At 41.1% G+C, this 24,604-nt stretch overlaps 2 protein-coding genes across 9 annotated transcripts; both read right to left on the reverse strand.

The window, feature by feature from the left end:
• Positions 1–61: 61 nt before the first annotated feature.
• On the reverse strand, positions 62–3,052 carry LOC134028376 (small ribosomal subunit protein eS17-like). 2 transcript variants are annotated; one of them, XM_062471866.1, is made up of 5 exons: positions 3,006–3,052; positions 2,127–2,278; positions 906–1,011; positions 451–516; positions 62–177 (listed from the first exon to the last, which is right to left on the reverse strand). In XM_062471866.1, the coding sequence occupies exons 1-5, from the start codon at positions 3,006–3,008 to the stop codon at positions 100–102; spliced, it is 405 nt and encodes a 134-aa protein (XP_062327850.1). In that variant the 5' UTR covers positions 3,009–3,052; the 3' UTR covers positions 62–99. The 2 variants fall into 2 exon arrangements, with proteins under 2 accessions (XP_062327850.1, XP_062327849.1); XM_062471865.1 differs by lacking the exon at positions 3,006–3,052 and adding an exon at positions 2,915–2,938.
• Positions 3,053–3,284: 232 nt separating this feature from the next.
• Positions 3,285–24,491, reverse strand: csnk1g1 (casein kinase 1, gamma 1). Of its 7 annotated transcripts, XM_062471079.1 has the most exons (15): positions 24,311–24,491; positions 19,855–20,267; positions 19,173–19,213; positions 17,876–17,945; positions 13,823–13,974; positions 13,302–13,536; positions 12,862–12,947; positions 12,690–12,774; positions 12,423–12,571; positions 12,220–12,327; positions 10,768–10,878; positions 9,955–10,061; positions 8,686–8,709; positions 7,512–7,605; positions 3,285–7,306 (listed from the first exon to the last, which is right to left on the reverse strand). In XM_062471079.1, the coding sequence occupies exons 2-14, from the start codon at positions 20,033–20,035 to the stop codon at positions 7,551–7,553; spliced, it is 1,404 nt and encodes a 467-aa protein (XP_062327063.1). In that variant the 5' UTR covers positions 20,036–20,267; positions 24,311–24,491; the 3' UTR covers positions 3,285–7,306; positions 7,512–7,550. The 7 variants fall into 7 exon arrangements, with proteins under 7 accessions (XP_062327063.1, XP_062327065.1, XP_062327061.1 ...); XM_062471081.1 differs by lacking the exon at positions 8,686–8,709; XM_062471077.1 differs by having other exon boundaries at positions 3,285–7,605.
• Between the last annotated feature and the right edge of the window lie 113 nt (positions 24,492–24,604).

A 24,604-nucleotide genomic window follows, 5' to 3' on the forward strand; every position in this document is an offset into this window, starting at 1 on the left:
TAGTTGTTGTAGGTAATCAGCATGGCACCTTTACTAGTTAGAGAGCACACAGACACCCACATAGTTTATTCATTTTATTGAGAGGGAAATGTTGTGTGTCTAGACTCCTCTGGGCGTTTTGAAGTTCATTCCGATGGTTGGCTGGGTGACTTGAAGGTTAGACAGTCCACCAAAGTCCTAGAAAAGGAAACAAGGAACATGTTTATCCTCCACCCACAACCAGAGAATGACATCCTGACGATCATCTGAGGAGATGACAGTCATACCCGTGTCACAAGGCTTGCTATCTTTAAAGCAGCCATGATTATTTGTCATTATTGCTGAATACAAATTACACTTATCCTGGCATCCAGGAAAACATTTTCAACAAAGAATGTATTATGTTTGGAATTTATGTAAACTCTTACATGAGATTCTTTGTTAACCAAAAAGCTTTGCTTCAGAACTCACCAGCATCTTCAGCATTTCCTTGGTGTCTGGGTCCACTTCAATGAGCTCATGGTCGAGAGCAGAGACCTAGACAAGACCAAAAACAAGACACATTGGTATATAACTACATGTGAGTGCCACATTTCCTCAGGGACTTGGTTCATGCCTACAATCAATTGAAAGGCACATACCAAACTACCCCATTTGTATTTCTTATAACCACCCTTTGAATAGACTGAGCTAAGAGTGGTCTTTAAGCCCAAAACACAGCTACCTAAAAAAAAACAGTTGGGGTCCAACTGATGGCCGTGGAGACATATTTAATCTTAATCGTTATCATTTTGACCTAATCAGAGCACTGTTTCCAACTTGGCTAAAAACATAATACCACATGGGCTCAATGGTCAACTTGTGGTCTTGAGCAGTCGGCAGGTTTTCGGGTTGGTGTATTTTAGGCCTTTAGAGAGCTCACTGACCTCAGGGACATAGTTATCCCTCCTCTCCCTCTCCTCCTCCTGCAGCTTGATGGAGATGCCTCGGACTGGGCCCCTCTGGATGCGCTTCATCAGATGAGTTACATACCTGAACAGTGAGACAAAAGACAATATAGAAATGAAACAGATTAGTTTTTTTTGTTGTTGAAGGTTATATCAACGAAAGTCACAGAGATGACAGTTTGTGTACCACCTGTGTGTGATAATTGTCCAACTATCTAAATTCCATGGTAATGTGTCAACATTACACTTTGAAATTGGATGTGAATTGTTTAGAAGTCACTTAAGTGTACAGGGCTCTGCCTTTACAGTGGTCCACAGCTGTTGCTGTCAGGGCTCCAAATGAACAGCGTCCCGTCTAGTATAGTAAGTTGTATTGCACAATTGTTAGTCAGTCCCTGTTTTCAAAGTCTGTAACAGCTAGTGCTAATCCATCTAATGTAGCTTACAGTAGTAGCACTACTGTAATTTACAGTACTAAGGTATCCCAATTTGAACTAAAAATGCCTAGTTCTTCGTGAGCATTTTCTTGTTCGAACGGTAGTTTATATTTGAGTTTATTAAATTGTTGTTTTTAACACACAACCTTATGTTTTGTTGCAGGCACAAATAAACTATTTTACTGTAAGATAAACAGGCAAGTTGGTGTTATAATTTTAGGATACTCATCTTTCATTCATTATTTTACGGGGATCATAATGTACAAGTTTCATCTATACACCAGTCTTCTACACTGAGAACACAGGGGGAACATATTTCCCTGGAGGCCTGAGGAAAGTGGTCCCCCCCTGTATATTAGTTTGGACATTTATAAAGCAATACAGTGATGCTGGTGATGTATGTTACTGTGATCATCATGTATAACAATTTCATCTATACACCAGTCTTTTACACTGAGAACACAGGGGGAACACATCCCTGGAGGCCAGAGGAAAGTGGTCGCCCCCTTTTTTTCCACTCCACTTCCCTCTCCCCTCCCCTTTCACTGTGTGAAAAAAAAAGTTCACAGGGGGAGTAGAGGAGAACAGAAAAGCCTAAAACAGAGTAAAGTAAAGCAGAGCACAATAGAGTACAGTAGAGTTTAGTAGACACTTCATCAAGTACTCATGAATGATGCAAAACTATTTTCGAAAACAAATCTCAAATATTTTTTCAACCTTTTCGACCTCCAGACTTGTGACCATGTGATTACTTTGAACTCACCCAGCAATCTTGTTGCGCAGTGCTTTGCTGGGGATGATGGCAATTTCTTCACACACTCTCTTATTGACGTGGAAGTCATTGCCAAGTCTGGTGTAGTACTTTTCAATGATGACCCTAGCGGCCTTTTTCACCGTCTTGGTCCTGACTCGACCCTGAAAACAAATGAGAGAAAGTCAGCACTACCTTAACAAGACTTGTCATTTATGTTGGACGTGATTTCACAAAGTATGAACTCATGACGCAGCTAGTAAATAGTACCAGTAAGGTCATAGTCATGTATGATGGTTCTGTGATTTTACTTATAAATACGAAAAAAAGTAAAGAGGGTTATGTGCATCTACTAGCAATGGTAAAACCATTCAATTTCATAGAAGATGTCAGTTATTTATCTATACAGATTGTAATGAAAGTAGCGCTCCTCTTCCAAGTCGGTCTTTCAATTTCTAAACCTAGTGCACTCGATAACTTTTTAAATGGCAAATTTCTAATGGAATGTGATTCTGGTTGATAGCCCTGACAAGCTGATTAACTTCGATGGATAAACTGCAGCAGATATAAACCAGGTGCCAGGTAGAAGATACATGGGTCAACAAGTTTTGGCTGACGGTCAAAGTCCTTCTACTGTGTGGCTAGTTAGGTTTGATACACAGAATGGTGACAACTCCGTGGTTTTCGGTGAACAAGCTACCCACCAAGGCTAACAGCGATAGTGTCTTAAACGTAAAAATCAGTGTAACGCAAAATACGCTGAATCTATAGTCATAGAAATTAAGGGCATTTGCACCTACAATTGACATGGTTGAAGCTAAACGTGCGAATAACTGATATGGAATGGGATTGCGGTGGATTCCGAAGAGAACATTTTTTTTCAGTACCCACCATGTTGGCTCGGACTAGTGGAAGAGAACTGAGGATGTTGTGGCGGAAGTTTGTTCTTTGCTGAACAGTAGTCGTTCATTAAAGACTGCCATCTACTGGGCATAATTGTGAAAACACAGTACTTCAAAAGTTGTTAGTTTGTACCTCTGTAACAATACAGCTTTTTTCACCACTAACAATATAGCTTGCGCAGTGAGGCAATACATTTTTGACTGCATGTAGCGTTCAACCACATTGTGAACTGTGTGTCAGGAATGTAAAAAAAATATACAGGCTCAATTGAAAGGTTAAGAGATGTTTTATTTTACATAAAAAAGGCTGCAAACCGGAGTTCCCTTTTACAATTGGAGGGATTAAAAAGTGAATTTGTACGGTTTACATGTGAGACGTTTCACATGGCTCCCCAGGGAAAATAGGCATTTCTGATAAAAAGTCAAAACCTTTATCTTTCTGCAACAAAAAAAATAGTACAGAACAAAATAGTGGGTCCTTCACTCATGAAGCCCTTTACTAGGTTAACCCATTCAAACACATTTTGAAGTAACATTCATATTTCAACACAATACCCATAATACAACTGTAAAATTTCTCTCAACCATAGCTTTGAAACAATTGCTCGAGCAAAAAGGGAGGAATAAACTCTCGTTGTATTGTACAATTCTGTTTCTCCACAGTTTGAAAAAAAAGAAGAAATGAGTACACTACTTAAGGAATCAAACAGAAAAAAAAAATCAAGAATGGTGAAAGTCTGTACAATTTACAATTTCAAGAGAATCATCACAATATTGCAGTCATTTGTCACCGTAAGCATATTCCCCATATACAATTTACAGTGAATCCAATTCTACAGTACAGAAACGGGAAGAAAAGTGCCAGAAATGAACTAAATTACATACTACTTTGCCATTCCATATTCCTCTCCTTTGCTTAGATTTACATGCCTGTTTGGACACGTAGGAAAAACAAATATGAATTACACAATATATTGAAGTGAATTAAAGGCAATGAGGATTGAGAGGCAAAGCATTGAACTATTGTCTAAGTAACGACACAGGAGGGAACTAAAATTGGAATGTGCTGTGGTGATGACTGATCAAATTACATTAAGCCTTTTTACAGAGCCTCCTGAGGACATACAGGCCCACTACACTCAACAGGAAACAATAACCGTCAGTTTTCCTGTAGTCCATGGTCCACTATATTTAGCCTTGCATTAGGTAGGCTGCTGTCATTTCCAGGTAAGCCATGCAGATACAAACAGAAGTATATTACTCAGTCTAGACAAGCTTGTCATATAAACTAGACTGTACATATCACATAGTAGATTCATCATGTCTTTCAGATGCTGATCAGAATTAAAATGGAGAGAATAGCCACAATATAATTAAAACAAAAACCCCAAATCAGCATACACCACATGGAAACATGGCAAAAGTCACACATTCTACTTCAAAACAAGATCAAACATGGTCAACTGAAAATGGAGGTTTGGTAAAAGTGGCATGAAGGGAAAAGATCGGTCCATCTTGTTCTCAGGTATTTCCACAATCTTGTTCTTTCTTGAACTGTCTAACTGGCACTTGCAAATCTTACAGGAGGAGGACATAATGAAAAAGCTGGTCAAGTCACATGAAGTTCTACTTCACACTTTTCCGGCACAGGGAAAGGCTGAAGCGAGTAGTAGTCATCGGTATGGCATTGGGGAACCCAAGGCCATTGTCTGTAAATTACTCTTACTATACTCAACAATACTTTATACTTTCAATACATTACTGTCGTGCAGCAGTGCCACTCCATGCAATGGAGGGTTGGACAATGGACAGCAGGTGGCACACTGTTCTGTCCAGACGCCTCACCTGAACCCAAGGACTCATGCCCAACTGCAAAACTAGTGAAGTCCTAGAGGCTGTATCTTTAGCAATGGTTTTGGTACAGAATATACTGCTGCTCTACAGACAGAACAGAGTTGGTTACTAAACATCTGAATCAAAGCTAAATAATAACATGTCCCACAGGCACATGCTTTAGTGGTACATAAATAAGCAGGTGTGGCACCTTAGATGTGACCCGCAAAGACCAACACAGTTTTTAATATGCATGTTGAGCGCAATAACTACAGGACACCATATGTCCCCATCGGCAGCAGTGTAGGCACCATTGACTGATAAGGTCATAAGATCATTCAAACAACCCACCTGGGAAAACTGTAGCTAAAGTGATGGCCCAAAGCTGACAGTGAGCTTGCAGGTTTATCTTGTTACTCACTCAGTCCTTCTCACCAGCTAGCGCAAACAACCAACAAAGTGATGAGCCTGACAGCAATGTTAGCCCATATGTCTAACATTCAATCAAGAGGCACTAAGGCATCTTAGAGGAATGAAGATCAGTCATTTAAAAAGCCTTCTCACAGAATTCCCTCAAAAGCCATCAATGGAAAACACCATATACTGCAGATATCAGAAAAAAGTCCCACAGAGTTTCTAATTCAAGTACTCACACAATAACTTAGGGAAGGAAAAGGTAAAAGAAAACAAAAGGAAAACGATACACAATATTATGCATGTACAAGCACAGGTCTGTCAAGCCCCTTGCGTTCTCTCAATAATTGCACTGTCTGACATGACAAGCGGCACTCCATTTCAAACACCTCACCAGGAGATGATGTCTGTCTAGTTTGTCTCTGTGTGTGTCAGAGTCGTATGGCACCGGACGGGTTTAAAAAAGAAAAAGGAAGAGCCTATTATTTGGATAAATGTATTCCATATCACAGAATGCTGTGTACAATAAAGTAAAAGTAAGTACAGTGCAAGAAAGGCAAGGACTCCTTGGGAAGGGAGGGGGCTCAAAGAACATAGTGCAGATATAGTGTCTAGCTATTAGTCCACTCAGCTCCCATAAAGCATGGCTATTTGGAATGGAAAAAATAAGTATGTTTATCACATTTCAAATTCACATTTGCTAAAAAACATAATAAATTACAATCAAGAAGATGGACCTAGTTCTCCTAGGATTGTTCCCCATCAGTAGAGGTGGTCTCACAGCTAATACTTGTACTCTGATGGGGGTGGGTGACAGTGGGGTGCACCAAGAGAGACAGACAGGGGGGCAGGAGCTTCTTTAGATCATTCACTATTACCAACTCCAGATTGCATTTGGCATTATTCCACAAAACTACACGTCAGAGAATATATCATTATCTTGACACGCAAGTAAGGATTTCATCAGCCCTATGATTGGGAGTTTGGTTAAGGCATTGGACAGCAGAAGAAAGCTGGGATCTAATGCTTATGTTCTACTGTTCGCCAGCTCATCGTCATATCTAGTCTCAGTCAGAATCCCATCGCATCCTCTTGTACCGAGAAACGCTCACTGGTTTCCATCATGTGGCCATTGCTTTCATTGATTTATATTGTTGGTCAAATATTTACAAGGAATTAATGACAAAATGCCAACCATCACTAGACAGAGAACTCCCTTTCCAAGCACCTGCCAGATTCTTGAAATGCTTTTGTTAAACTTTCTGCTCATACAATCATTATGAGTGTGTGCACACGCACGTGTTTGAATAAAGGTTGGAAGTAAGACATACATGGCAACTTTTTCAATTTTCAGCCAACAAGCAAGCGTCAGGTCTTTACAACTCCCAAAGCCAACCAGACCAAAGCCACATGGGAGTCTGTAGTGTTTTGAAGTGAGTGCTGTGTGGGGTGAGTGCTTTAAAACAAGCAGCTTGCACTAGAATCTATCAGGAAAAAAAAGGACATCTCTGGAGCGCACTACACGGTGTTCCTCCTCCTCCCACCGCCACATCTCAACCCCTTTGGAGGAAGTCAGGCTGAAGTGCAGGGCCAAATCAGCAGAGCGATGCAGACGGGTTTTCCCTGCGTGCTTGAAGACATAATAAGAACCTAATACAGTCCCGTATTAGGTTCACATCATCGTGTTGGAGAAGTGAAGCCTTTCTGATCCTGGCTCCCAACAGTTTACAGGTATACATTCCGTCACACAAAAGAACGCTGTGAGGCAGGCACCCTCTACATGGCCCAGAGCAGGAGTGAGGAAAGCTGGGATGACGTGGTACAGTGCGATGTCTGAGAGGCACCCAAGTCTTCTCTCTTTGCTTCTACTTCCATGGAGAATCCTTTAAAACGGGGGGGGGACGGGGGGGGGACGACACACAGCTAATAAAGAAGTGCAAATGCTGCCCAAGTGCCTTTTAGAAATGCCCTTCGTTCTCTGTTGAATCCCAATGTAGAAGATCCCAACTCCCGTCAACTGAGTCTGCCAAATACTCCCAAGCACTGAGGAAGGAGTTAAAAAATAAAAAGTAAAATAAATTCTCACTTTTATTCAACGCACATCTCGATTCTCAGAGCAAAAGGTAACACCCCCCTCTCCCAAAGAATGATTTCCATGTCAGATCTTCTGGAGCATCATTCTCTTCTTTGTTTTTTGTTGTTGTCTGAAACCGGACTTAATTGATTACTGGAATTGCAATCGGCTGACCAAGAAACATGGATGACACAGGCATCATCATCATCATCATCATTTGTGCCTCGGTGTGTTCTTCTTCCGTTTTCGCTTGAAAAAGCAGCAGCACCTACAAATAAAGAGAAACAGGGAAGCTTAACACAAAGTGTAAATAAACTTATTACAAGGGTAGAGCTAGTTGACTTAAAGACAAAGAATAAAAAAGAACATGATGCAAAGAAAGGCTGATCATATTCTTCAGCTCTTTAAAATGTACAGGGACAATCAAAAGAACAGTCTGTGAGGAACTAAGACAATTTAGTTTAAAAGAAGAAAAAAAATGCACTACTGTGGCAGTATGCCAGAGTTAATGCCTCTCAGACAATAGCTGGAAACAGGGTCAAATATACTTAGGCTAATCATAATTGCTGACAATAAAGAACATTTAATACTGGGTTAGCAAGACTAACCTTATGTCTACAAGCTTACAGAAGGCATTTAAAGTCAAGAATAAGTGTTTTACACATACAGGTTTATGGAGAGAACATGAGAAGTGGAGACAGAGCACAGGACACTTTGGGCTGAAGTGGTTGACTACTAAAACATTCAGACAGCAGTCAGAGACCAACACAAAGGATAGTGACTGATAGACAGAGCTGTGGAGCTCTAGCTAATAGCACAATTTGCCTACAGCAAGTGTACAGAAATTACAAAATTTAAGTCAATTGCAAATTTGAAGCCATGCAATGTTAACATTTTGGGAGTAAAACTCAAGTAACGAAGCAAAAGGGTAACGGCATAAATGGACAGTCCAAAAGAAACCTGAAAATGATTTTGGTACACAAGATGTTTTTTACAACCTTAGGGTACTGCAACATATATATTTCCCAAACATCACGATCCAATCATAACCCCTCACCATGTATCCTTTCCCAAATTGTACAGTGCCTCGAGACTGTTAAAGGCATACATTTCATGCCATAGTCCAAAATCATATAATAACAACAAAAGAACTCTCTAGTTCAGGTATGAACGATTAGGAAACATCTGAAAGGTTATATAATCACTAGTATTGGTCCTACAAATCCAAATTTGACATCAATGCAGAGTGCACTAATGAAGTCTCTTTATACAACAATACTGGGTCCTGTTTAGGCTGGTCCACTTCCTGTCCCATGGGTATGATGTGGACTAGGAGAGAGGGACTCACCACAGGTTGAGCATTTTCACGCAGCTACAAAGAAGAGAAGAGAGCGTAAAGACAAAAGAGAAATTAGGCTAATACAAGGCAAGGCTCAGGACGATGGGACAGACTTCATGCCACGCACACACGCAGGTGAAGGTTAAGGGGTCACATCAAAAGCACAGGCTTTTAAGCAGTAATATGCAGTCGTTTCAATGTTTTGCGGAAACACATCATTTATAGATTATTGAATCTTCACCCACTGCAAATTTGAGGGTTTCATTAGGAAACGCTATCATTACTGTAACCAGTGGAGAGTTGAACAACAGTAAAGGGAGGGAAATAAAAAGGATCCTTCCGACATAAACCTCACAAATATCATGGCTTGCACTCTTCGTCAGCTCGGTTTAACAAATGACCAAGCGGATGTCCAGGCCTCAAGCGGATGTGTTAGAGGGGCGGAAAATTGTGTTTTTCTTCTCCACATTGCTATGGAAACCCAGTTTTGTGCACCTCTCTCTAGTCCCATGTTAATTGAATGCTGTCTGCTGCCTAGCTTGCTTTCAGTCTCGCTGAGCATTTGCATCAAACACCAGCTCATTGAGAGTGTCGTCAAAGAGCCGACAACAAGCATGTTAATCATTAAAACAAACAAGCAAGTAAAGGAAGACCAGGCCAACTCAATGAATTTCTGACCAGTGCAGAGAAAAGAGTGTGTATGTGTAGTTTAGATCTAAAGATGAATGTGGGAGACACAGTCAATGGAAACAGGTAGATACAAATAAATACTGTGTTTTATGTCTAATGGCGGGGTGGTTCATTTGAACCGGAATTCTACATACTTTGTTTATAATACAATAATAATTCAATAATTGACATCCAGATAGCATAAATATCCTATTACAGTTCATCATTGTAATCGGACATTTCAATATTGTGTGCATCTATAAATGGCACTGACTGCAAAAATACGATAATAGAGTAGCTCTACTAGTCCATCCTCACCTAGCCAACCCCAGCACAGTGAAAGTAACAGGTAACAGTTGGGTTCAGAGAGCACACAATCAGGAAGCAGAAAAGATTAGACAAGAGTGCAGGAAGAGGGCTGGGGGCATGGGGCTGTCACAATTACAGACATACAGGTAGAGACAGAGAGAGATACAGAGACCAATAAATAAAGATGGGGAAAATGCAAGGAGGTGCTAAGGTACAGTAATAGATAAACTAATCAGAAGAAGGAAGAAGACTTCAGAGAGAGAAGAGGGAGAGCAATTTGGAACAAAAGGTCATATGTACTTGGCCTCGTCCACCACCTCCACCTCTGCCTGGGCTGTGATTGGTACACTTGAGTGGGCTGCCAGTGGATCATCTGCATTCAGCTCCCCATTGGTTGAGCTGACCACCTGTGGCACAGAAAAAATGCATTAATTCGGATAAGCGATTCCAGGGATGTCAACAATACCCAACAGGTATGGGAGAGTAAAAGAGAGTAGAACCTATTCAGATGATGATTACCAAGAACATACTATCGTATTACCTTTGTTTTGGTATCACAGAACACTGAATAAATTGTATTTCTATTTTTATATTGTATCCGTCTCCTTCCTTATAACAATGCACCTCATAAAATGCACAGGGTTGTTTTTATAAGCTTTATCAGGGAAAAACTGAACATTGCATCCCGTCATTTAGGAAAGTGGCCTTTCATTTGATAATTTGACTACTGCCCTTTTGTTTAAAAGCATGCACTGCCACTAAGCCAAGTCACCCTGCCCACTAGCCATGCAGCCAGCATTGTTATCACCTCATACTACCACAACAGTAGTACTCCCGAGGTGTAAGACGAGCTGTTAAAAAATGACAGGCTGCTCCCATCCTCCAAAAGCAAGCAAGGAGACCAAAGGCCAAAAGTTGTGTTACCAATGAGACATGAGCACACGACACACACACTCTTTACGTTGTCACTCTCCACAGTCCGTTCCCCTTGACGTGCAAGTGGTGGTGTCCCCGTGAATGAGGAAGACAGGGGGGAACAATAACAGAGAGAGAGAGCTGGGGGGGGGGGGGCACGACGGCGATAGACTGAGAGGTCGGAGCACAGAGGTGTACCTGCACTGAGCCACCGTGCCTGTCTGCCGCCAGGTGGGACGTCAGGTAGGAGGAATTTGTCTGCCGACTGGGCTGCACCTCCCATGCTCCCCGCCGGTCTGTGGCTGCCGTCTGCTCGGGTGGGGGGGGGGGGGGGGGGGTCAGTGGTGCAGGGACGAGGGTGGTGAGTGGGTGATTGGTGTGTGTGTGGGGGGGGTGGTGCGCAAGACCAAATGTTGTGCAAAGCGGCATGAGAAAAGGAAAAGGGAAACAGAACAACAAAAGTAAGAGTGAATAAGAGATAAAGCAAAGCCAGCGAACTGGATCAGTGATGGACTGAGGGTGGTGCCGGAGGCTAACTGGGAGATGTTTAACCAACAGGTTATTTGAGAAAATTGTCTAATGAAGACAATATTGGAATGCTTCTTGAGTTAGACCTTTTCTGCATTCAAAAAGGGTGCTGCATTTGGATGAGTGCAAAGCAGTTATCGCAAAATACATTGTCCATACTGTATTGTATGTCCCTTTAAGACTGTAACATTGTTTTACACTGTTGAATTTATTAACAAAAGTAAGACTCCGCCACATCATGAAATTAATTGAGTAATAGATAAGAGCGTCTGCTAAAAAAAATGACTAAATGTAATAGCTTTAGCTTTGTTAATAGTTTTAGCTTTCCCATTGTAGCTGGAATTTTGTTGTGTTCATACACACCCCTTCAAATTGGACCTGATTGGACTAGGCAACACAATATTCAACTGTTGCACAGGTTTGAGGACTGACTCAGTTCTGTTCAGTTTTTCTACTTGCTGCTGGAAGTACACTAAATCAAATGCAGCCAGACACCAAGACTGTTCACTTTGGACTTAAAAGAAATTAAAATAAACCAAGGATTTAGAATGAAAGGAAAAAGAAGAAGGTGCAATGGTTGACTTAAGGTTAACCCTCCAAGAATGAGAACATGAAAGGTGCAAAGCTAAGAATTGGCAAATAAAGGATGCACATTCATTTCATCTCCGGGGGGATGGCATAGCTTGCAGAAAAAAAAACCATCTTTGCAATTTCAGATGTAGACATCTGGCTCTTTTCATACACATCATCTCACAATTATGCATGTAAAGCCAGCGTTGCAGTCATGCATGCATTGCTTTTCAAAGCAGTCGGGTAAACCCCAAATTTAATTGTCAATTTAACAGTTAGGCTCGGGATGATCCGGAAATTGAATAACTTCTTACTTCCGTACGCAGACGGCAAACCGTACACCCCACCTCCATGAGGACAACCCTTTGTGGTATTGAGTGAGGAAGGTTGTTAAGCATAGTGGACTAAGCAGTGGGGGTTCCTGTCAAACCTTCCGTTTCTCGAATACTAGGATTCCTGAGCTTTCACTAGTAACCTAACGTCCTCTCTCTCCTCTTGACAGGATCGGACTGGCATCAGCATCTCTCCAAGGGAAAGGGCACTAGAACATACCGGATTTCTCATGGTTTGGTGCTGGGAAGGCCGATCTCTGTGCGGCTGGCTCTCTCTCGTGATGGCGGAGGCTGCAGAGTCTATATGGACAGACCCTACAGGTGTGGGCTGCAGACAAGGACAACCAACAACACGTATGCTTGAGGGATGTTCTCTCATGTCGTTTGCTCGTGATATAATCATCCTTATCTCAAGATACTTACGATTTGCCTGCCGACCCAGTCATAGGTGTAATCGAAGGTGTAGCCTTTCCTCTCAAAGAGCTCAGTGAACAGAGTCCTTAGGTACTCGTAATCAGGCTTCTCAAAGAAGTCCAACCGCCTGACGTAGCGCAAATAGGTGGCCATCTCCTCTGAAATAGCAGGTGCAACATGCAGGCAGAGGTCACTTTCATATATGTGTATGATGGATGCAATACAAATGAATTAAACAATTGTGACAACTTTTACAGACACTTCAATAATATTTACCTGGGAAGCTCTCACAGAGAACTTCTACAGGTGTGTTTCTTTTCGTGTCTCCGATCTTCTGATAGCGTTCTTTCAGCGTGTCAGCCTGCCAGGTAAACACAATACAATTACAGAAGGGATTTCTAAATGACAACTAAATGGCAGTCCCAGTGGGCCAGTTAGTGCAGCATACCTTGAGACCCTGCCACGGTAAACTCCCTCGAAGGAAATACATGAACATGTGACCTAACGCTTCAAGGTCATCTCGACGACTTTGCTCTTAAAAAAAAAAGAAAAAGATAGTTATTATAAATGCTGACAGTCATTCATAAGAACACAAATTCATGTCTCACATTAAATGATCACACTTTTCTTAATACCATAACTTGGCAAAGTTATTATTTGTACTTATGGTATAATTGATAAGGTTGTGTTCAGTGTTAAGTTGGAAGAACTGTGGCAGTTGAACTGAGCTGCAGCTATTACATTAGCATACACTTTTAATGCGATTAACTAAGACTAACTTGCATGATTAAGTTGACCAAACACTGGCAAAAGAAAGGTCAGTGTTAATTAGGGCCGGTGGTGAAATGTACATAAAACAATGAAATATTTGGTTTTATCCACCCTTACCTTTACCCAAATGTGTGTTAATGGACATGTATCGGGCTGTGCCGGTCAAGCTCTTGTGCTCCCGATATGGAATGTGTTTTTTGGTTTCTGGGTCAATGTATTCTTTGGCCAGGCCAAAGTCAATAATGTGGATTATGTGATCCTTTTTGTTTCCTTGCCGCCCGATGAGAAAGTTTTCAGGCTTTACATCTCTGTAGATGAGATTCTTTGAGTGTACATACTCCATCCGAGAGATCTAAAGAGCAACAGCACCAGTCAGTACCACAAACAACTCCCAAACATGCCAACAACAAGCCTGGCCGTCAGCCAAACAGTCTACATTGTGTCATTGTAACTATAAGTTGTAACAAGTGTCAGATGTATTTGGTGAGTCAACAAAAATGGCTAAATTTCGTTGATCAATCTTGAGACCTCCGAGTTCAACCACATAATGCGGTCGGCTTTTACAGTAATGCAAAACAAGAGATATATTGTACGCATTCTTCATTTCATTGGCACATGCAGCTGTAGGGAAAACTTACCAGCTGAATAGCTATCATCAGGACAGTCTTTAGTGAGAAGGTCCTGTCACAGAGGTCAAACAAGTCTTCCAGACTGGGGCCTAGCAGCTCCAACACCATGGCGTTATACTTTCCACAGGGCCCAAAGTAAAACACCTGGGGCAGGCCTTCCGCTGAAATGGATCAGGAGAGGGCAGTTAGAATCATAAAAAAATCTAAATAAAACAACCTTCTGATTAATAGCCCGACTCCCTAACCGCTCAGCCATCTGACCCCCCCTAAACGTTGTATTATTTTGATTTGAAAACCCTACAACACAGGGTTGCAAAATGTTAACGACATTTTTTCCAATAACATTTCCAGAAAAAAAACACATACAATTGTATTTATTTGTTGTAACGTTTTACAGTGAATACTCTTTGCATTCACATAGGTATCATGCTAAAATAGCTGGAATAGGTGTTTTCTGTGCCATTTCTGAAGCTAATTAACTCGCTCAGCATGTTACTCATCATGGCACAGAATTTGGTCTCTTGTCACCTCTGGGACTTGTTGGCGCCAACAAAACGTGTGACATGCAGAGTGGGCCCTGTTGGTGCTATGCTGGCAACAAGTACATGACATGGCTGGATTAGTGGGTTTAAAAGAAGAGTTATCTTAAAACACTGATAGAACAGCTGATGGAAAACCTGACCAGCAGCGACATGCTGGTCCTCAGGTTAGGCCAACATGGACCAACGCAAAAAGACAGTGTGAACAAAAGGGGTTCCGGTGAACCTGATTACATGTTACATTACGATGTTTAGCCTAGACATCACTTCTGATGTTCAATGGTGCATCTCCTCCCACTTCCACCCTGACGATGCCATTGATTAGAAGAGCCTGAGGGGATTGCCTAGATCCGTGACAAAACCTGCCATTCCTACTCTGGTTGGTTTGCACTGGATCCAGACTTAATGCTGGCTGTATGACTAAGCAACTTAGAGCATACACTAATTAAACTTGACCTTCATTGGGGAGGAACGACAGCTATTGGATAGTACCTGAATGTACCAGTGCTACTGTTCTAGATACTCTATCTATCTATACTATATCTATAATAATGCTGCACTCCAGCCATCTGCCCAGAACATGGAGTTTAGTGTAGTGTTATTGTTGTATGCCTTACAAAAGTCATTTTTAGACAGAAATGAATAGTACAATAAATACTGCTTATTCATAGAGACAAGCCCAGGCATGCCTACAAGGATTTACAGATGTCCTGGGGAGTAACTAAATTTACTGAGCTCAGAGGATGAGTTTACCTTTCTACATAAACACAGGTGCAGCAAAATCCCTTTGAGGACATGCCATACTATGCCAACCAGTCCCATTAACAATCATAGTCAAAAGCAGGTCTCTTCACTAAAATATGAGGATATAGAGTATAGGGGTAAGACGTACAGTTATTATTCTGTGACATGAAAAGCAAATCAACAAATAGGATTACGAGGACTGAAATCCAAGGGCTTGATGTATTTCTCTTTTCTCTATAAACAAATGGGACACTATCTGATGTAGGATGGTTCACCTCACTGTGCACACCAAACAGCTAGGGCAATAACTTACATTCTTTTTTCACACTAGAACCTTACAGCAGATCTCCTGAGGGTAAAATACCTAAAGGGATAAAAATTACTTGCTTCAAAATTTAAGAGATTAAAAAAGACAAACACTACAAAGGGATGCAGCAAACTCAGCAGCTTTCTTGGAGGATGACAGAAGTGTTCCACTCCACTTCTATTCATCTAAATTACACCAGTCAGTAAGCCTACTTCATTAATCTTCAAGGCGATCATTCCAGTGCCAACATCTGCTTACATGGAGCACATTCATTATCCAAAGGGGCTCTTGGAGTAAAGGGCCACAAGTGTGTGCTTGTCGAGGCTGTTTTTAAGAACACCCATTTTGACTGGCTTTCTCACAAATCCTAAATCATATAATTAACCATTATAACTAAGGGTACTTAGTTACAAACATTGTGTTGTCCTGAAGTGCAGCACCTCAGAGTACGCTGTTTGCATGTTGCAAGATGTTTTACACAGTGAAGTCAGTAAACAATCAGGCCTATGCCTTTAACTGAAGAACCGGAGAGGACTCTCCAAATCTCAACTACTTAACCTTCCATTGAATCACAAACAGGTAAAGGGTCACCTGTTTGTACCATTAAGCACCTCCCGGCCTGAGAACAATTGAGAGCCGTGTTGTGACTCATCAGAGCTGGTGTTCCATTTCAAGGCTGAGTCTGCTGCCAGCTCAAAAGATTGCACATGATATGATAAAGCTTCTCTAAATCTTTGTTATCTTTATTTTATAAACACACCAGCATGCTCATGCTACCATATGAACACTGACTCAAGACTTCTTAAAGGTTCCTTCTTTAAAGAAAACTGTTCAATCATGTACTTATTTATTCCTGAAATAACCACACAGCAAAACAAAGCACTTCACTTATCAATTGAGCTTTAGTCACCAATAGCCTGTTTAAACTGTAAACTAACAAATTTGCGCCATGATGCACTCAACTTTGCACAAACACTGTCTTCCGACTGACAAAAACTACAGGCACAGTGCACAGCTGAGCAGGAATGGGGTCACTATACGCCCATCTGGAGCGGAGAAGCAGGTTAGTGCTTAGAGAGGCAGTCCCACTCTCTAAATAATTAATGCGTTTCCGCACAGTTAGCCTTTTCCAACCTTGTCTTTGCAAACCAGTAGACCCTGTTTGCTCTTTGTCTGACTACAGTGGCGATAGGAACCAAACAAAGCGGCTAAACTACAGTTAATGTCTTGTTGTCCAGAAAAGCAAACAGTATTTGAAACAATATTCACAGCCACACTTTCAAGTGCAATAAAGTGTGCCCAGCTACTATTACAGGGAGGGATTTTTATGACCTAATGAGAATGTCTTTTTTAGTTGCCATGGATGTTGGCTTGTATGCTGGCCTTCATAGCCAGCTAGTAGGAGTCTGAAGTTAGATTTTAAGAGTGGGTGACCTTGGCTTAGGTTAACAGCTTCTTCAACAAATACAGTGTGTTCACACATTTTTTGTATATATATATATATTTTTTAGGGGCAGCTATTAAAAGATCTGATTATTTTTTTATGTGTTGTATATCATGCGTTTCAACCCATTTCCTTTAATTGTACTCTGGAAGAATAATGCAGTGTGCCTCATAAAGCTCTATGTCTGACAGTGGCTGTTGGAACATGCAAGTAGGCTGTAAATAATACCGGATGAAAAATAGGGATACTCTCCTTGTCTTTTTGAGAGGAGCCCTATTTGTCATCCGGTATTATTAAAATATATTTACCTAACGGTTAGGTAAATATATTAAAAGATGAAACTTGAGGTTGCTAAAGGTTCTGTGCATCAAACAAATGTGATCTATAAATATTTAGGGGAACTATCTTTCAAGCTGTCCTTTGAAGCGAAGTTTCTAGTATATACATAGCATAGTCAGGGCAATATACCACCATGCTAGTTGCAAAATACACTGCATTTCCTTTTTGGAAAACACAATTCTCAGAGTTGTGACACATTTGGGACAACAAAGTAGATGAAGCAACCATTCCCACATGACTGACGGTCATGACAACTAAAACAATAAAAACAGCACATACTATATCCATCGGGAATCATTTGAGCCCCCAAAATATGATCAAACGAAGTTGGACTCTACAACTTATTTCTTAGTTAATGGGGGGCTTCAAGTTAGCTGTGAGCAAATTCTTGGAAACGGTTAAGAAGCTAGAGCAGAAATTCAGATATTGTACTTAGGAAATGTAGCTAGGCATGCAAAATGAAGATCCCATTACCAGGAAATTACAGTTCTATAATCCTAAATGTATGGTATTATGTTAAAATACCCATGGATTAATACAATTCCCCCAGGTAAAGGTCAGTGACTGTTTTGTGTGATTATCACTTGTTGTGGAAATGAAGTTATCTTTTCAGCTGATCTACCAAAACTGCTGAGTCATTGGAATGCCTCACCAGAGGAACATCAAGCTGATTTGGCACACGACCTTACCTGTACTTCCCAAAGTTTTGTAGAACCGATACTCCAAATGCAACTGTGGAGCCCTTGATTTAACTGGTTCCTGTATAACAGGGAGAACAAAAGAACTTCAAATAAAAAAAGCCACTCCACTTTCCAATGCAAGGTTGAGAATCAAACTGACTTATTTTGGACTTGACCAACACTGTGCTATATGAGGTTTTTCCATGTTTTATATGTATTCTTCAATGCTTGTTCTGAGTGTTTCATATTTTGATGGTTTGGTACTTTATAGCTGTCTGGAGAGCTATTATAATGGCATGACTCATTTCCAGCACCACTGCTTTGAGAGGCACACCTAAGCTGGCATGTCCACTCTCCTATTTATCTCCAGGTTCCGAACACCCTTGCCTAGCAACCACTGTGTGAGTATACAGGATAGAGATTCAGGTTTGTTACTGTATAGAAATGTTAGTCAAGCTCTTAATGGCACTTACCAGTTGCTGCATGTCTCATGTTGATATGAGACATGGTTAGAACCAGTTATAAATGTACATAATGAAGCTTCTAATCTTTACCTGCCCTACTTGTCTTACAAAATGGTCTACAATATTTAAACATTTGCACTTTACAAGGCTAATGTATATAATCCTACCTCTTTTTACAAAACAATCGGGCAAGAGATGCTCATTTATATGAAGTGGTGGCACATAAAAAAGGATAGTTTAAACAGAACACATCCACCACAAGGTGCTTTTTTGAAGACTGTAAACAAGATATTTACTAGTAAAACACCCCCCAAAAAAGCAGATAGGCTAAGCTGTAAAAAAGTGAATTTGCAGTTAGCTACCCTTCCATCTACACTGAAGAACAATTCTTACAGTAGTTCATGTTTAAAAAAAAAACACCTTTCCTCTGAGTCGAATTATCTGACATAAAGCCATTTCAGGCTGAAATATCATGCCTTGGCATCAACTGTCGCCAACAACTGGGTCCTTCCAGGGGTATGAAGAGGGCTTGCGATGTTGACAGGCAACAATTACTAAATAGTTATCTGTTTCAAACAGGTAGCCTGATTCAAAGCAGTGTGCCATCGGAAGTGTGAAAGAGGGCGAGTTGAATGCCTTGCCAAGCCTTTGCTTAATTATTAATAAATGACGAAGGACGACACATGCAGTGTATCAAATACGTTAGGCATAGGCAACTGCTTCGTTGAATTTGATAAAGTTTTATATGCGACATGACGAGGACAAACTAAAATGTTGTATATTTCTATTACATTTGAGAGATGCGAGGTCTTGCCATGTATCGCATTAACAACAACACTTACCAGTTTGATAGCGACATACTCATTGGTGTAGAGGTTTTTACCTGGGAAAAGAAGAAAAAATGCACATATTATGAACATAAATTACCCAGCCTCTGCTATTTAAATAACAATGGTGGTGACATCAAACTATTAGATCCACCAGCATCCCCCAAAACTGTGTAATCACAGCACAAAAAAACGATGGAAAAAGAGAGTGAGCCGTGTATTACTCGGGGGCACTTCAGTGCAACCTCAAGTGGATGAGTGTGGAGAGAGAAAGATACGTGAAGAGCATGCGTGTGTGAATATTTACAGGTTGAGAGAATGGAGAGTGATTTACATCATGTCTGAGTTCAGACCACAATGGGCTTAATCCTACAAAACAGGCTTGCCTATGGCTATAGTATTCCACTCAACAGAAGCCATTGATTATAGGTGCAGTATAGATTAGCATCCTCCAGAAACATGGGATCGCTGGTCAGGGCAATGCTGGTCAGACTGGTCAGAGTAAACCAGAGGCCAAATAAATCCAATTATCCAATTTGGTGGAGCATGTAAATGTGGCTCATGTGTGCCCTTCTGTGAAAGAAACTAATCTAAACAAAAGTTCAAGATGTTTCAAGAGCTCTTATCTTGTCCAGTGACTTAACGCATCTTAAGAGGTACCAACAAAATAAAGATGGACTTCAGAGCACATTCTTACCAAGCTTCAGCTCGCCAAAGTTTCCACAGCCAATCTTCTTGCCCACACGGAAGTTAGGCCCCACCATGAGAACCCCAGAGGAAGTAGAGGAGCTGGAGGGCCGTGACGAGTGGCCGCTGCGCTGCGCCACCTTGCTGCTCCTGGCCGGCCGCTCCCCCTCCTTCTCTCTTGGATGGTCCATGGCACGGGCACCACAGAGCGCTGGCAGCTGGGGAGGGTCCAGAGAAAGCTGTGAGCTGTGCTCACCACAGCCCCAGTTACTGGCAGCGCAGGCCTGGCACGACCACGCTCATGGGACGATGGCAGGCCACACTACACGTTGTCTGCCACCACCTCTCCTCTCTGGCACCTCTACCACGCGAGGTGCAGGCAAGTCTCTGGCCTAGACATTTGGCTGGCACAGTGGAGAAGATCTGGAGAAAGAAGGCACAGAAGGGATTCAGACCCATTTGTGTTTTTGTTGGCACTGAGGCTACAACCTAAATGATTATATCTGCATTACAAGCTAAACCAGGCAATTGACAAACCATCTTTTGCAATTTGAGTGGCCAGGCGAGTTATAATCTCCCTATGAATCTTTTCAGTCTTTCATGTAGGTTATTTGCATTAGAGCAGATCATAAAGGCAACTACCACAGAAGCAGAGATCATTTTGAACACCCTCAATTTTGTCAGACAGGGTCACCTTTTGGCTACTCATTCTACCAAAAGTGTCTGATAAACTTTGCCAATACATCCTGGTCAGGTCTTAGAAAATAGTAACCATGGTTAGACGGGCAACATGGAAATGTAGCTTATTTTTTACACAACTTGAGTGTTGATTTTAAAGTCACAATCTATAGGCTACTTACAACGCTGAGTAAATAAACAGGGTCATCTTAACAGTACAAGATAAAAAAGGAACCTAGGTTTGGTAAACTGTGCGAGGCTACTGCTAGAGTCATGTTTGTGTGTGGGCCTGTTTTCCCCAGTGACCCGTGTTTAGTTACTGAATCCTATCCTCTGCACAAATCTCAGCATCAAAGACAGCCAGTTCACTCTCAAGGGCAACTCTGAAGTGTTCTCATTACATAAACCCAGGGACAGTGTATGACTACAAAACAGGCAGGGAGAGCTGGCTGCAAAGACAAGTGGATGTGGGACAACTCCCCCAGCCGTAACAATGATTGTCAACTGGATAAGACCAACATGCTTAATATTGGGCAAGGTTGTTGTTATTATTACTGGTGTACTCATCCTAATCAAGCATGCATTTTATTTTTCCGTTCAATCAAATGTGCCTGATCCTGATGAGATCAATGACACCATTGCTGCTTTCAATTCTGCTGTCTCTCACATTTAAATGATTGCCTGCCTAAAAGTGTTTTGCCTTACCAATGTAGTAGAACACCAAATTAAAATGTCACTGCACAAGCTAGCCAGCCATTTGTTTTCTAGGAAATATTTGACTCAACTAAAGTGACTCTATACGACATCTGCCCCATTTACTAGGGAAGGTCACAATCTGTATTGCCGTCCCTGATCTAGGGTTTCCCCTACCATTATATTAGGGGGGCGCCCCGCCCCCCCCAACGCCCCCCACCCCCGCCCCCCCTGGAAGGTCAAGTTAATATTGTAAATATATTACAGATAGCTAGAGACTTGAGATATATGGATAAAGATAGGGTATCTATATAAAGTACAAAATCCCACTGACACCAATTCTGAATCTAGGACAATGAACATGAAACTGAATTCATATTGTATGATTTCTTTGGCTAGCCAACAATATTCTACTTTTGGCTACGAAACACTCGATGGTTGAACTAACACAATGTCTTGTTTTTGCCTATATTTCTGTGCAGTCCAGAATTCATTCTGCTGCAGCACAGCAGCAGCCATATCAAAGAAGAGACAGTTCTAATGTCAGAACTACATGCCCAAGCTATAACACTGTTTTAGAAGTGAGTTGACATGTTTTAAATCACTCCAATTTCCTCTTGTCCGCACACTTTTCTTGTTCCACCAAGTCAATCTCATCTGTTAACACTTCCCAGGCTTCTTCAGGTACTTTTTAGCAAACCATAAAACTGTCCTTAAATGTTTCAGTCTTCTAGTGGTTGGTTGGCATTTTGTAATTTACCCACTGAGGTTCTACGTATGCAGCCTTTTCTTAACAGGTTAGACTTTTTTAGTTTTTCTACATTTTATTGAAAAGAATATGCCTCCATTCTGGAGTGTTAATGATTTAAACTGTAGATTTTTTTAAAATAATTTTCATATTCAAGCCTTACAACTATGTACACATATATATATTCTAAATGGTTTATCATGACGGAAAGGACCTCATTGTATCCTGTCTGACCCAAAACAGCTGAAAAGAATGTAAGGGTTGAATGTAGACTTCACAGATCAGCCCCAAACTGGTGAAAACGCACTACAGTTAGTGTTCATAATAATTCAACAATACAATGTGAAGAGGGCTAGACTGATGGTCTTCCATGATTATAGACACACAGTGGTTCTAAGTAGAGCGATTAACCTTCAACTGAAATATCAGCCTGGAAGGGGGCCATGCCATACAGCAGGATTCCCACTGTGGCAGTGACAGCTAGCAGCTGTTTCTCTTCACAGCCTGATTTTGCTTCAGCGACATGCAAGGAAATGTCTTTGGCCCTTTGCTTTCACTTAAAATCCCTGACAAATAGTGATATTTAGCCTGCCAACTTCTGTTGTGCATTGAGAAGAACGTTCAGGTTAGCCCTAGGCAATCCCAAACACGGCAAAGGGAGATTTCATTAAATATGAATGTCTGCCATGAGCATGTCGTTTTCTATCAACATCTCTTCCCAATGAACTTCCAGAAAAGTGTGGCCAGACTCCACAAGTAATCGGGCATGAACAAACTGAGGTCTGTAAATGTACGCAGTAGATTGCCTACCATACAAAGGTTATTCTATTTGTCAATATTTTGTAAAATGTCTCTACTTAAAACACGACTGTAATTTTGAAATGAAAATATATTTCTAATCTGAATGGCAGTAGGCTACTTTTGCAGGTCTGAAAGTAAACTGATCTCAGGATCACCCACCCCAAGCAATCTCCATGTTAAAAACAACAAACGTTTGTCACCAGTGCTGACTGTTATAACACGGTGGGTGTGGCCGGTGTCCTGTCCAGGTGAAGGACAACGTGTAGCTGAAGCCTGGGGGAAGGGACTAACCCTTAGTATAATGTAGTTTATTTTCTGTTAACAATGCAGTCCCTCCGCAAACATTCGTTTGAATCTTTCAACATGCTATTTGGGGGTCAATGTCAATCTGTGACTACTTCCGTTGTTCCATTGAACTACACTGTTGAGAAAAGAAAATACCAAATAGGGTACAAACTCCTTTGATCAAAAATGGTTTTACCTAGGCAGCCTACCCAAACGGTACACCAATGGTCAAGTAAACAGGACTATACCACCCACACCAAGACCTAAGGCTAAACACAACTTCAAGAGCCTACCTCAATCTACGTCCCCCTCTACCCGATCGTAACAAATGATTCTCCATGTAATAGTGGTCAGCAATGTTTAAGATAAACTATGTTAGCTATGTACCCTCGTGCGTCATATACGTTTTCATAACTACTCTGAGATTAGTTTATGATCAGTCTAGTCTTGTAATCTGGTACAGACAATACGCTTTGAAAATATGTACATTAATGCTGGGGAGGGTACTGTACTTGCAACGGTTTATCTGCACACTACTACAGTGAATCAACGTAATAAAACAAGCAGCTAAATTATCTTACTAGCTAGCTATTGTAAAACGTGTGTAAGGAGACAAAAGCCTTTTCATATGCTAGTCTAACTAGCCAGATTGCTAGTAGTATAGTTCATAGTTGTGGTCCCCTATCCATTACTTGTGTGCTAACGCAAGTGCTAGCTATGTTAGCCAACCAGAGCACCTCTGTATAAGTAAGTATACCGTCAATTAACCAGATGACACTAATGTATACACATCTGCCAACAAAAAGCTAACCAACTTTACTAGTATATAGCTAATAACGTTGACAAAAATATATCAGACAGGGCACGTAAAAATATACAAACTCGATGCAATCACATCTCAAACGCTCGAAAGGACAGCCAGCTACAGAAGCCTAGCTACAGTAGTACTCAATCACCCTCTCTTGCATTAATGTTTCTTATATACTAGTGTTAATGTTTAGATACTGCTCAAAAATGACTCTGAATTAATATCTTGCTGGGCGGCAGGTTACAACAAGCGAATAATCTCTCACTAAACAATCTACCTTACGTTACAGTACTTTAACTACCAGGCAGGGTACTACAGTACTTGCTAGCAAGCTAGAGCTAGTCTAGCTAAGTACTGTACATACACGGATGGAACGAGGAAATTACAAATTAGGTAGCTACGCCGAAACAAAGCTAGCCTAACAAGGACGGCAAAAAAATAAACATTACTTACTTTCGATGAAAATAAAAGTTGAATGGCCTCCAGCGTCCACAGCCTTAAAATGTATCTTGAGTGCCAGTAGGGACTCGTAATGTATCCCCAGATATTATTGGGGCGATGTTATGCCAAGGGACACTATAGCAACCCTTTCATTCTTTTTCTTTCATGGACGCTCGTGAAAGGCTGTGTATTCCGGAAGTAAAAACATCGACACGCCCGCTTAAGACAAAAACTTCCGAATAGCATGGGAAGCATTAAACAACCTAACAATTTAATTACGGATGTCTTCGCAATAAATGTGTTCTA

This window comes from Osmerus eperlanus, chromosome 10 (assembly GCF_963692335.1).
Source record: "Osmerus eperlanus chromosome 10, fOsmEpe2.1, whole genome shotgun sequence".
In the NCBI taxonomy this organism is placed as follows: domain Eukaryota; kingdom Metazoa; phylum Chordata; class Actinopteri; order Osmeriformes; family Osmeridae; genus Osmerus; species Osmerus eperlanus.